General features: G+C 37.3%; 1 protein-coding gene across 10 annotated transcripts in view; it reads right to left on the bottom strand.

Annotated features, from left to right (window-relative positions):
* Positions 1-13,511, bottom strand: part of LOC129359031 (rap1 GTPase-activating protein 2-like) — an 89,171-nt gene that overhangs the window by 29,264 nt on the left and 46,396 nt on the right. For 2 of the 10 annotated variants that reach the window (XM_055028382.1, XM_055028383.1), the window contains exon 1: positions 12,174-13,350. The exons of the other annotated variants lie outside the window; for them this stretch is intronic. In XM_055028382.1, coding sequence (XP_054884357.1) covers positions 12,174-12,307 — 134 coding nt within the window. In that variant the 5' untranslated portion in view covers positions 12,308-13,350. Of the gene's footprint in view, positions 1-12,173; positions 13,351-13,511 lie in introns of those variants that run through there. 10 annotated transcript variants of the gene reach the window in all.

The raw sequence follows: 13,511 nt of genomic DNA, 5'->3' as shown, positions 1-13,511 counted from the left end.
AGTTTAGGACCTAATACTGACCCCTGGGGGATGTGACTAACAAACATCCATTTTCACAAATGTTTTTGTTTCCTAAAAAGCTTTTTAATCCAGTCCAGCACCGGATATTGTACTGTTAAGTCAATTAAAGGAAAATTAAGTGCTATTGCTACAGAATCTTTTGCATTTTAATCGGATCTGTTGACAAGGCAACTATGAAGACTGAAAATATTTTAAGACATGAGACTAAGCTGGAAGTTTACCTTTCTCCAGGAGGTGAACCTCCAAACCTTGAACATATACAACTTAGATTAATATGTCACAATTTGAAAAATGGTGTCCAGTCTGACTGAACTTTAGGTTATTTGAAAAGAAGAATATGCAAGCAATATTGACCCTGAGTTTTATGGTAAAATGTCACTACCACTTCGATCTTCTGTTGTTTTTATGTGTTGAGGCTTTCTTCTGATCTGTGACTGTGATAAGTCATTCATATCTGCTTGATAACTTCCTCATCTTCACCCGTTCAGACTTTATCGTAGGACATCTGTGTCTCACGCTTCATCTAGCTTGCTGCTCCAGTTTTTTACCTTTATCTCCTGCCCATTGCTTAAAACAGAAACCATCATTTGAAAATGTTATAAGACTTCTCTCTCATCTAATTTATCTTTTCAGGACACCAGGTCCTAAACTGTTAGGTAGCAGGAGAACTTTTTTTTTCTTCAACTAAGTTAAATCATATCAATTTTGGAATAAAGATTATTATTTTTAGATCAACTTATAAGGGCTTTTCTACAATTAATACTAATGCCAACATATAAAGATCAATACTTCCGATGATCAATGGCCAAAGTGGATATATTTCATTTGTTTCATCTCTTTTTTTTCCCCCAGAAACTGGCTAATTTCTTTGCATATGAAAGATTTGTGTATAAAAAGGCTAAAATGAACAAGCTAAAGCAGTTTCTTTTTTTCACCTTCCCCACCTTGAAGAGATTTGTTGATGGAGACATTTTAGGTTAGTCACATGAATTGTTTTCACAAACTGTCACAGTTTCCAAAGAGCAGAGATTCCCCTGTGTTGTTTACAAAGCAGAAAGATTGGTAGGATCCCAGTTACTCTGTGTGATGCGAGACATCAGAGCATATTGGTTAAATTTTGGAAATAATTTATTGTTTGAACTACATAATATTTTGGCTATATTGTGTTAACTATATATCTATTTGCCTTGTCACAGTATCCCAGACTCATAAAAGTTGGGTAATATTTCCTCCTCTTTACCAATTTGAGCTTGAAGGTGAAGCAGCAATTCTTGTGGAGAAATGTCAACTGTTTCAATATAATTTGGAGCCTTTTTGTTGCAAGTTATATTGGCAGTATGTGTAAATTTAAGCAGACTAATTTAAACTTTTATCTTTTCTGATTTCTTTCTGTGAAAAATGCAAAGTTATACAAAGATAAGAATAACTTTGCATACGTTAGCCTGTATGATAAAATAAAGTAAAGCATTGCAGTCAGAATTACATTACAAAGTATAGGCATTCTACCTGTGGCTTTGGATTTGCCATCCAAACATTACAATAAAATACTATGAACTTGTAGAAGGTTACATGGTGTAGCTTTTGTCTTACCTCAGAAATGTCAGCACTGTTTCTGTCTGGGCACACAAATGAAGCCAACAAACAAAGATAGACATTTATATGTACTATCTATAGGTGAGTGCAATTAGAGAATGCATTAACATTCAGCCTTGTAGGTAACGTGGCACACACTTGAATGTCAGCTCATTTTAAATAACAAAAGCAGGCCCTTCCTCTTGGAAGGAAATGTCAGTCTTGGGTCATTGATTTGAAAAAAGAAAAGAGATGCATTGATATTTAGCAAACTGGGAAAAACTGGGGGAAATAGTCCACCATTGATCTAAAGCGAGCACCACAGTCTGCTTGCAGTGAATCAACCATATCTGAATTTTGGGGGCAGTAATGGTGCATTTGAACCACTGAGTGGAATAATCACAAACCAGGTTTGAGGGACTCAAAAACAAGATCTGGCTGCACAAATTGGAAATGATGGAATCAGTGGAAACAACAGTTTATATCACCAGATTTTGTACATTCACATGGAAAAAATAATATGTTAAATGCAATTTCAAAACCCCCAAATTTATGACATGAATGCACAACAGCGAGTGTACCACGTTTGGTTCAATACAATGCTCTTGATTAAAGTTGAGAAACTACTTGTCCTAAAATATTGCGCTTCATAACATTAACTTAGCTGCTTCAGATGAACGCCAGGTTTTTGATGGTCCTGATGTGTGATAATCTCTTTTGACCCAGTGGACCATCATCAGTTATAGATTAATACATTTCAATAAGAAAGGCAGACATTCTTGTTCTCAGGAGTGGTGTTGGACGACTGTATAAAAACATCTGGTATTGCCATTTTCTTTGTCATATCAGTAGAAATACTATAAATCTTGCCTAATCCCATTCATTTCCTGGATTCCTCCTACCTCTTTATCTTTTTTAGTCTCACACCTTTTTCAACAACTGGAGTGAAAGAAAAAAAAAGTTATATGTCTGTCAAATGACAATAGATATCTCACTTATCAACTAGCACCACTGCACTGCGCCCTGGATAGCCACACCAGAACGGAACGGTCTAGGAAAAAGAAAAAAATAGAGAACAATCTGGAGATGGACAGGGAAAAGAACAGAATGAATGGAAGACAGAGTGGAAGGGAGAAGACCACAGACTGGGTGAGGGAGAATAAATGAATCTCTGCAGACTAAATATAGCCCTCTCAATCCCATGTGCAGAGCTGGGTAAATAGGAATGTCTCGGGTGGGTCTCTGGGCACTTGTTAAAGACAATAACATGTCACGCACGGAAAGCTTGTGCATTATAGGCACACGTGTTTGCACAAACAGGTGTGAAAAAATGTGTGTGGAGTTTATGTTGTCACAAGAAGGAAAGAAATGCTCAGGAGAAACAATATGCAGTTTAAATCGATGGAGTGCTTAGAAAGAAAAGAGAAGGAAGACGGAGGGCTGGAAATACATGACTCAGTGATCAAGTGAGACTGTGTTAAATGGCAGGAGGAGGAGAGTTTGACAGCATGTGCAAGAAAGAGGGAAAAACTGTGTAAGGTGGAGAAGAAAAGCAATGGTGAAGAGTTGTTTCTAAGACATCATCTGAAGCTCATTTTCCTTACAGGTTATTTTTGTTCAATGCTTCGTCAAATGTAATTACCTAAAATATTCCACAGGATATAATGACAAACATTTTTCTAAGGCCAACTCATTTTTCCTCTCAGCTAGAAGAGCTATATTTTAAGAAAGACAGAAAAAGAAATGTTGACATTAAGGCAAATTGTATTTTTGTATTTCACTGGACAAAACAACAACTATGCAGCCACAAAAAAGCAACCATAGACAGGGAGGAAAACACTCTAAGAGACCAAAACAATGCTTTGTAAAACAAAAAAAAAAAAAAAAAAAAAAAAAACGACAAACTGAATGAATTAATTGGTTTAATATGCTTTTAAATGAGTTTTTAAAAGAGCTTTTAAAAGCTAGTCCAGTACATGTGTAAATCTGCCTAGATCAGGCCATTCTCACAAAATAAACAACTTCAAACACTAGTTTGAATATGTTTGTTGGGGACGCTAAGAGTATAGATACTAAAACTGAAGGCAGGTTGAAGAGACAATAAAACAAAAATAAATCAACAAAATTCAACTTGAAATTCTGAATTCATATGGATGAAATACAATATCATTCATTGAAAACTGCAGACATTGTTCCATCAATTTGGGATTTCTTAAAATACTACTTTTCAAACACTCATAGCAAATGCCTCAAAGGCGGTTAAGTCTTTCTCCTAGCAAACCTTGCAAACATGCCAAATTTGTACTGTCTATTTTTAAAGGTACCATATTGAACTTTAACATTTGGAAATGCCCACAGAGGCAAACAAAATCTCAGAAGTAGCTTTTCAGTGTTTGGCAGTAATACATGGTCTGAACTTAGGTTGACCTTGCAAGGTTCACTCCTGGGAAGACCAGAAATGGTCTTGGAGATTTTCTGGTGGTGGATAACCCATCTCACTGGACACTAATATAATTTAGAAAAAAAAAAAAAAACAGCTATAAAATCTTTCCCAGACCAGCAGGGAACGACTACTACTGCCGATAATGAAAATGTCTTTCACGAGTTAACAGCTACGTGTCTAAGACCAGTTTACGGCCTAAAACGTTTTACAGAGATGATCACACTCAGCTATGGTCAAATGTTCAAATGCATTTCGTTAGAGTAATTCTTCTAGTAATCTCTTAAAACAAAATATTTTCCTTTTTTGAATGGCTTTGCTTAAAAAAATATTGTGACAGAAAATATGTATTCAATTCTAAGAACTAAAAAAAAAAGATTGTTTTATTGTATGTTTATGCAACATACAATAAAACAAGCAGTAAAATACTGCTTGCCTTTGAAGGCTTTTTTGAAGATATAAAGACCAAATGTTTTTGACTTTCCAAGACACTGAATTTCAGCTATTGTTTGCACAACAAAGGGTAATGTTGGACATTATCAATTATTCAAGTCAACACACTGATTCAACTCTGTGATGTCTGATCTCCATGTTTTCTTTCTATATAGGTTGTAATTTCTTCCTCTCCTTTCCTGTTCCAGCTTTATCTGTGAAAGACTGTTTATTGTTAAAGGCTTTGCCATATATGGTAAGTGCTTCATTTAATTGAGGTTAATTGTATGTTAAGCATTTTCTTTAAGGTTCAAGTACATTTGTTATTTTTCCATTGTGTAACTTTGTGGGGTTTATTCTTACACATATTTTTTGGGATATGTTTCTTAAGTGTATCTAAGGTTTTAGGAAATGATACACAAATAAATGTTATAATTTAAAGTAACCTTTTAATTTGACCACCATGCTTGTTCTGAGTGGAAATAATATTAAGGTTTAAGAGAGGCCCAGTTTTGAATATGATTATCTGTGAAGCTAAATATGGCAACCAGGCTGATCTTACTTATAGAGCAGCACCAAAGATAATTTGCTAAAATTCCAACAGAAACACAGAAATATGCTTGTCGGCAAAACAAAGTGTTGGGTTGTTGTACTGCCAATAAAGTATTTTCCATTGATGATTGAGAAGGGTTTAAATAATTTTTGTTGTAATTATTAGAGATGTATGTTTTGTTATTCAGAAAAAGGGAGTGAAAATTGTAACATATATCATATGAAATGGGGATATAAGTTGATGAATGGCCTGTAACTGCTTTGGTTGCATAAAAAACTAAATCTTCTCCACAATCTCTGTCTTTATTTTTTTCTTTCTTCTGTAATATCCAACCTTTACTTTGCTTAATCACACGACCACGCAGAGCTAAAAGGCAGCTGAACTTGCCTATTTGACGTATTAAGCCTGCACTTCTAAAGTTAAGCATAAATGTAAGCAGATGTCTCATTCAGTTTTGTGACTATTATTTCTCAATGGAAAAAATAGCCAGGAAGGTTATCTGTAATGGTTTTCAGCTGTGACCAGCTGCTGGTGTAATTACCTTTGTTAGCTGTTCAGCCCAAAGCATTTCAGCAACAACATGCCCAACATAGGACTCAGTTAATGTATTTTATTTGCCACAATGAGTATCCTGCAGCATGTTAGTGCTGTTGAATGTTGAATACAACTGAACAGTGCTGAAGTGTTGATTACACTTTTAAGGGAAATGGTACTTAATTTGTGCTTGATGATTTCACACCTCCATAACAAGAACTGTCAACTAGATGTATAAGTGTTGTTGTTTTGTTTGTTTTTTTCTCATTACCTCGCTTACCCTTAATGATTTAACCAGTGATGACTTTTCAAAAATCAATACTCCTGCCTTTTCTGTCTGAGTAACAAGGTAAAGAATTTGCAACATCCCGACATCAAGTCATTGTTAAAGTCAGTCTGTGTGGTCTATGTCTACTCCACTGCCTATGTTGTGTGTCTCTTTTGTTAAAATGAACTATTACTGCATAATGAACTTCCAGCTTTGTTTAGTTACTAAACATTCCAGTTTTGTGAATGTATTGCTCTTTTCAGTTTTAAAGTAACCGGTTGACATTTAAAAATACACAATACAACTTTTGTTGTCTCTGGAAGAATGAGATAAAAATATTGATATCATTGTAATGTTTGTACTATAAAGTCTGGGTAAATAAGGCTGGAGCCGCCTTAACTTAGCAGACATAGTGAAGGCAATCTGTGGGATAAGAAGATATTTCCACAGAAAATCTAAAGGTCAGTCAGGAAAATCTGAAATTCTCTTTGACATTACTCAAGGTTAGTGAACACCAACTAACATGCATTGTATTTCAGCATTCCAGGTTAAATTTAAAAAAAAATTGTGTAAAAGTTTCAGGTGTTGGGTGATAGAAAGTTATGAAAACTAATTTTCCTGCTAACTGTAGGCAGCTAATGGTTAGCAAGAATTTGTAATTATCTTGGCTGCCACTATAGTTTTTTTTTTTACTTGTTTACACCCAAAGAGTGAAACTGGCTGGCCTGCCAAAGGTTTTTGCAACTCTGTCAACACAACAGTGGACCTCTAGTACTATTTCCTCAATGATTTAGTCTCAAGGTGTCAGGAATAAATAATAGCCTGTGGTTCAATGGCATGAAGGTGTGTGCTTTTAGTTTGCATCAGCTGCCCTGTACTTTGTTTCACGAGACAGACTTTACTTTGAGAAAATTTATTTTAGCTCAGTAGGGCAAGATGTTATTCAACAAAAATACACAAGTCTTGTAATTCCCTTACTAATGAAGAATCAAGGAAAAGACTACAGGTACAAATAAAGACCCAAACTTTGAATCTTCATAATTAACACACAGATAATTATTGTTAAAACTTTTTGAAAAGACCCATTTCAGTTTTGAAATATGTTTTATTAGGCGGAAAGAGTTTAATTTCTTGATTTTATACTGTCAGTGAGTTTAAAATATACAGTGGCCATCAGTATAATATTACACAGCCTCGCAAAATATACTTTTTTGCCTCCAAAGTAAAGAACTTACTTTGCTTTCTGTTGTTCAATAACATTAGGACAAACAGAAAGCATCTATGACTGAATTATGTTTGCTTTTAATAAATTACTAAGATGCTTGAATGTTGAATCAATCTAGTAGGAATCAACATGATGTTTTAGCCATTGCTGCACAGGTTTTTATAAAACTGAGGCTTTTAAAATCAGACTGTTCATTGACAGCAGGGCTTTATGGGAGATACACAACAACATAAAAACACAGTCATGCTGGCTCAGTAGCAGGAGATAAATGAGTTAAAGAGGGCATTAATGCACAGAGGGTCGTATAAACACCCTAATACAAGCAACATGGCTCAACTTGCTCAACTTAATGGAGGGCAAACATCTAGATCAGCTCAGTGTTAGAGAGTAAGAGGAATACAGTGAAAATGGGCGAAAACTAATACTGTCTCTGTTGTTGAACCATAAGAATGTTATTTTTACTTCACAATGATAAAAAGTCAAGACCTAAATAAAACACTGTTTATTGACAATTTAGGCAGCTTAGCCTTATTTTCAAATGCACCAGGCCCAATAACAGTCTGTAATCCCATCTTCCTTCTATTCACATGAAGAATAATTGCCTTAAATACAGCAAATATCCTCCAACAGCAGATGGTGCCCTGTTGATGGATATTTGAGATCTGAAAGGATGCAATCATGCACATATTCACCAGCACTTCGGAAAAAGACACCTTAAAATTTTAGGCCATTGTGAGGAGGCTATCTTGTGACACAACCACATGAACAGACAGCTTTAGAGTATTGAGCTTCAGGCTACTACTACGTCCTGACAGGATTTCCCCACTTGTCTCTTGACACAGAGCTGTAACACATAGAAATGTGAAACATTCCTGTTCTTGTGTGTGCTTTTGTGCATGTTTGTCAAACAAAGCACCACTGTTAAATCCACAGACAGCTTTAGCCTACAGGCATAACTACATTTATCCATTTGAGGGAGGCCCCCCACTGGCTTCCCCAACAAGTAGACAGTCAACATAAACAACAAAAAATTAAATAAATTCCACATATTTTTTTATTTTTTTTTATCAACGAATGCCATAACAGCCACTAACAACAACACTCTTCTGGGAAGTAGTTTTAACTGAGTGACGAATACTGAGTTTTCTATTTTCGGAAAGTGTTTAAACCGAAGTCAGATGAAGCACAGATATAATAAGTTATTTAAGGAAACAGTTTGCCACAACATGTTCAGACATATCTGCCTTTCATTTGTGCTGTCAGAGAGAGACTTTCAACTGTTAACAAGAAGGACCATTGGAGTGCAGTAAAGTTACGCTGTTTTATCTTTCTTTTAATAGGATGCTCGACAAAGCTCTAGAGAAGGTCGAGTTTCTTATTATGGTTTTATGGAGCAGATTCCCTCTGTGCTCATGTGAGGAAAGTCCTTTAACCATTTACCATCTAAACAGGATTTTTAAAACATAAATTCATATTGGAAAGCTTTTCTTTCTCGTAAGAAGTGACATTTGAGGTATTTGGAATTAAAAAACTCAGAATGAACAACCCAGTTTTTTCATGGACTTGGAGACTTTGAGATAAATAAACTTAATTCGGTCTAACAAATAACCTTTCTATGAATAATAATTTAATAGTTGGGAACTCGAGACGTGTGCTTTTTAATTGAATGCAACCATAGTTTGCTTATATTAGCTTATGTTTGTCAAGTGTTACAAGATGAAGAAGTGGTAACATTATACACAATAAGGACTCTTACTTTAAGACATTAAACAAACCCATATTTTAATTCAGTCATGTGTTGTCCATCAGCACTGTTCACAAAACCTAAAAACAATACTGTAATACAATGTCCAATCTCAAACCTCCCATTCATCCGCAAAGTTATTGAAAAAACTGTGTGTAAACAATTAAATAGTTTCCTCATGATGACCAACTGCTTTGACACTTTCCAGTCTGGTTTTTGTGCTCACAACAGCACGGAGACTGCCCTCGTAAAAGTATTCAGTGATATTCATATAAATACGGACTGTGGCAGAACCACGGTGCTGGTTCTGTTGGACCTCAGTGCAGCTTTTGACACTGTCGACCATGACATATTACTGAATCGACTTGAAAGTTGGGTCGGACTTACCGGTTCGGTGCGCGACTGGTTTGAATCTTACATAAAGAACAGGGATTTCTTTGTTTCAATTGAAAACTTCTTATCAAAGAGGTCAAAGGTCACATGTGGGGTACCCCAAGGTTCAATCTTAGGACCCCTCTTATTTAACATTTATATTCTCCCACTAGCTCAGGTCATAACAGGAAATAATATTAGCTACCACAACTATGCAGATGACACACTCTACATTACGATGTCACCAGGTGACTCTGAAACCCATCCAATCACTGAATAAATGCTTAGAGCAGATAAATGTGTGGATGTGCCAAAACTTTCTCCAACTGAACAAAAATAAAACTGAAGTCATTATTTTTGGACCTAAAGAGGAACGATCTAGAGTCAATGCACAGCTTCAGTTATTACAACTAAAACCTAGCGATCAGGCCCGAAACTGGGAGTAGTGATGGACTCGGACTTGAACCTCCAGAGCCACATAAAGACAGTAACAAAATCGGCCTTCTATCACCTGAAGAACATCTCCAGGATTAGAGGACTAATGTCTCAGCCAGATCTAGAGAAACTCATTCATGCGTTTGTCTTTAGTCACATGATTATTGCAAACAGCGTCTTCACAGGCCTGTCCAACAAATCAATCAAACAGCTGCAACTGATCCAGAATGCTGCTGCTCGCGTTCTCACTAGAACCAGGAAAATAGAGCACATAACACCAGTTTTAAAGTCCCTCCACTGGCTCCCTGTAGCTCAAAGAATAGATTTTAAAATACTGTTGTTAGTTTACAAATCACTGAATGGTTTAGCACCACAATACATCAAAGATCTGCTGTTGTTGTATCAACCTTCCAGACCTCTCAGGTCTTCTGGTTCTGGTCTGCTCTGCATCCCCAGAACCAGAACCAAAAGAGGAGAAGCAGCTTTCAGCATCTATGGACCAAAAATTTGGAACAAACTTCCAGACAACTGTAAAACAGCGGAAACCCTGACTTCCTTCAAATCTCAAGTAAAAACGCACCTGTTTAGAGTTGCATTTGAAATGTAATATGTATGGATTTGATTTTGTGGATATGTATGTAATTTTTTTTTTTCCTGTTGTGGGCAACGGGGCCCGGCGAATACCCGTGGTTAAACGGACGGCGGAGTCCGGCGGTAACAGGCGCTTAAATTCCGTGTCAAAGGAAAGGGGGAAGAAAGGGAAAGAAGAGGGAAAAAAAAAAAAAAAAAAAAAAAAAAAAAAAAAAAAACCTTGGTATTTTATTTTATGTTGCATGCCTTTGTTTTTGTGTTTATGATATAAAGCACTTTGAAATGCCTCGTCGCTGAAAGGTGCTATCCAAATAAAATTTGATTGATTGATTGATTGATTGAATGTACTATTTTAGCTCACCTGGATTTTGAAATTTACCTCAATTATTGTGACCAATTAAGTAAAAATGAATCCTCAATTTGTTCTACTTTAAGAAACTGCTTTAAAAAAGGTCCATGACTTTAAATGAAATGCCCGGAAAGAGTTTGTGCTCTCTTGCTTTCTATATGCATCAAAATCAAAATCTTAGTCATTATTCTAACTGTAATAATCAACTAATTATATTATTTAACCAGCAGTGATGTTAGTACTTTTCTGTCTTAGATAAAACAATTGCAGTCCAAAAACCATTTGGAGCATGTTGGATTTTGATCTATTTAAAATAACAGTTCCTTTATAGTTGCTAAAGACTATTTTGATTTGGCTCAAATCTACATGAATAGAGCCAGTCAATTAGTAATTATCCTCATAAATTCTGGCTGCATCTTTGACAATAAGAATGTATCAAACTGTAATGAGTTTACAGTGCTTAAGAATCAGTGTAAACAAAGAGCAAACTTGTCAGGTCCAGGATGTCTGAGGTTAATTCCTCATTTGCATGCTCTGTTATCCATTTCGCCATGAGAAGTTAATTTTACAGCACCTTTATTAAATTACATGAAAACACACACTGACTCTGATGATATACACTTAGCGCTATGTGCAAAGTGAGTTGCAGTCTATTTTGAAGCAGCACTATTTTAGTCCAAGTTATGAAAACAAAGCATCATCGTGCGTTGACTGCTGCAGCTACATCCAAGCAACTCTGTGTGTCCTGCACCATGACAATACTCAATGTTCAGTCTGCCAAAGCCTCCTCAGGTTCCATTTTAACCACGCACGAGTTGGTGCAAATATTAGCCAATGCAAACAGGTTTACAGAGATCATGGAGGGGGAGGGCTGGGGTCTTGATCCTGCCAGTCCTTAAACACTGTTTGTTGTGGGATATTCTCAGGGGTCTAATTGACTGCATGCAGTATTAGCAGCAAGCTGATCCATGCTGCTGGAGAGCAAGAAGGGAAAACCCCTTTGCTTCCTCTAAGTGCATGTACATTTAGAGGAGGCAAGCTATCAAGTTCTCATATTTACTATTCCTTTAGTTAGACCAACCTGATCCAGTGGGAGGTACTAATATAGCCCTGAATAGTTTCTCTGCTCTGTTGTGAAGTTTGCTATTGACCTCATGTTGCATCAGAGCTGAAGGGACAAGGCAGCAACATTAGCAGCAACATAATCATCAACAAGTACTAAAAAACAAACATAAATTGTTCTGGCCTTGGCACAGGGAACTAGAAAGAGTGGCAGCACTTTTGGTTGTAGTGTTCCTCTCTTTCTTTCTCTCTCTCTTTTCTTATTCCTTTCAGTCTCTCTTGTTTGCTCTTGAAAAGCACTCTGTGCAAATCTCCATTAACCAAGACTCTTGTTTAGCTCTCCCTCTTGCTCCTCTTAGTGTGTCATTTGCACTGACCCAGATACAAGAATGAATCTGGTCAACGACATGTACACTGAATGAGAAAGATCACTTTAACTAAATAGACTTATAATTAAACTGCAGATGCAAGCTCACTGGTTTACAAGGATGCTTGACGTGCCCCATGTCTCCAGGACAGCAAAGACGTTCAGAAGTAGCAAAGTTTTTAGCATAACAACACAAACTTTAACCCACCCTTCGCCCTCCTCTCTCTCTCTTTCTTTCTCCCTCTCCTTGGCTTTGCGGGATTTGTGAAGGAGCCCAATCAGGATCACGGCGGCCCGGATGCCGGCTTTCTTGTTGTGGTACCGCCCTCTGCTCTGAGACATGCCGGACGCTTCTGCTGGTTCCAAGAGGGGTTCGGGCGACAGCTGGTCCAAGGTCAGGCCGGCTCCAGGGGTCCGGAGCCGCGGGACCTGCTTGGCTTTGTGGGGTTCCAGGGTGAGCGGTGGATGGATATCACAGACTACATGGAGACAGCTGTGACAGTCCTCTGCCAAAGAACAAACCTGTTTGAATTTTGGCCTCTGCAGACAGCTGCAGTCCAGAAGTTACTGAGGCTGAGGTCCCTTTTCTTTTGGCAAGCTGTCAGGTCTAATTAAATCCCACTTGCTCTTATTTGTCTGATTAAAGAGGGTTAGTTGTAGTCCCAAAGGTCCAATGAGGCACAGTTGGACTCCAGCTCAAGGTGAACTCCTATCTGCATTTTCCGCCTCTGCGGTGAATCTGTTCATCACTGCTCCACAACATATCCCGTTCCCTGATGAGAGGATGAAGAGTTGCAGGCTCGCTGGCGCTCTCACTATACAACAGCATCTCTCTCTCTGTCTGCCTACCGCTACCTTCCCACCTCTCCCTCCTTCTTTTAACATGTTCCGCTTCTTCTCCCTCTTTGTCTGCTGCCTCCCCGCTCCCTCCTTCCCGTCATCAAAGCTCCTCCCTGCTGAATCTCATAGGTCAGAAACCGCGAAGGTTCCTCCTCATGCTCCTCCTCAGTGCCTCCTTCTGCTCCTCCCTGTCCTTGTTCTGACTTCGTTAATAATTTTACATCAATCTCTCTGACCTTGTTCTATACACTTTATTTTGTGTTTTTCAAAAGCATACATGTCCAACCCTATCTGAGACTCTCCACCCGTGCACAATCTTACAAATATCCCACAGTTTAAAATCTAAGAATCCAAAAAGGTTCATCTGCCATGCAGTGGTTGCTAAGCACATTGGAACATTTAAAAAGAATGCTAAGCAATCTATTTTAAATGCTATTGTGCTGCAAAATTAAGAAATGGCTCCCACGTGTTTTTGCTCTTTATTCCTCTTTTTTTATTATTTTTTTTTCTTCTTTGTTATAATTTTTTTCATGTTTGCCAAATTTTTCTTCTATAAAATATCTGTTTCCCGCAACCAGCCTGAGTTAGTTTCCTTTTCAGTCATTTCACTTCAGTAAACAAAGCAAACGCAGTCATCTTCCGAGAATATATTGATCTTAAATGTTCTTTCTCCATCTGCGGCCACCTGTTCTTACTCTTCTCCCAG

The sequence above is a fragment of the Poeciliopsis prolifica genome, unplaced genomic scaffold, assembly GCF_027474105.1.
Source record: "Poeciliopsis prolifica strain line A6 unplaced genomic scaffold, Auburn_PproV2 SCAFFOLD004, whole genome shotgun sequence".
NCBI lineage: Eukaryota > Metazoa > Chordata > Actinopteri > Cyprinodontiformes > Poeciliidae > Poeciliopsis > Poeciliopsis prolifica.
This window is presented reverse-complemented; position numbering and strand designations above follow the sequence as displayed.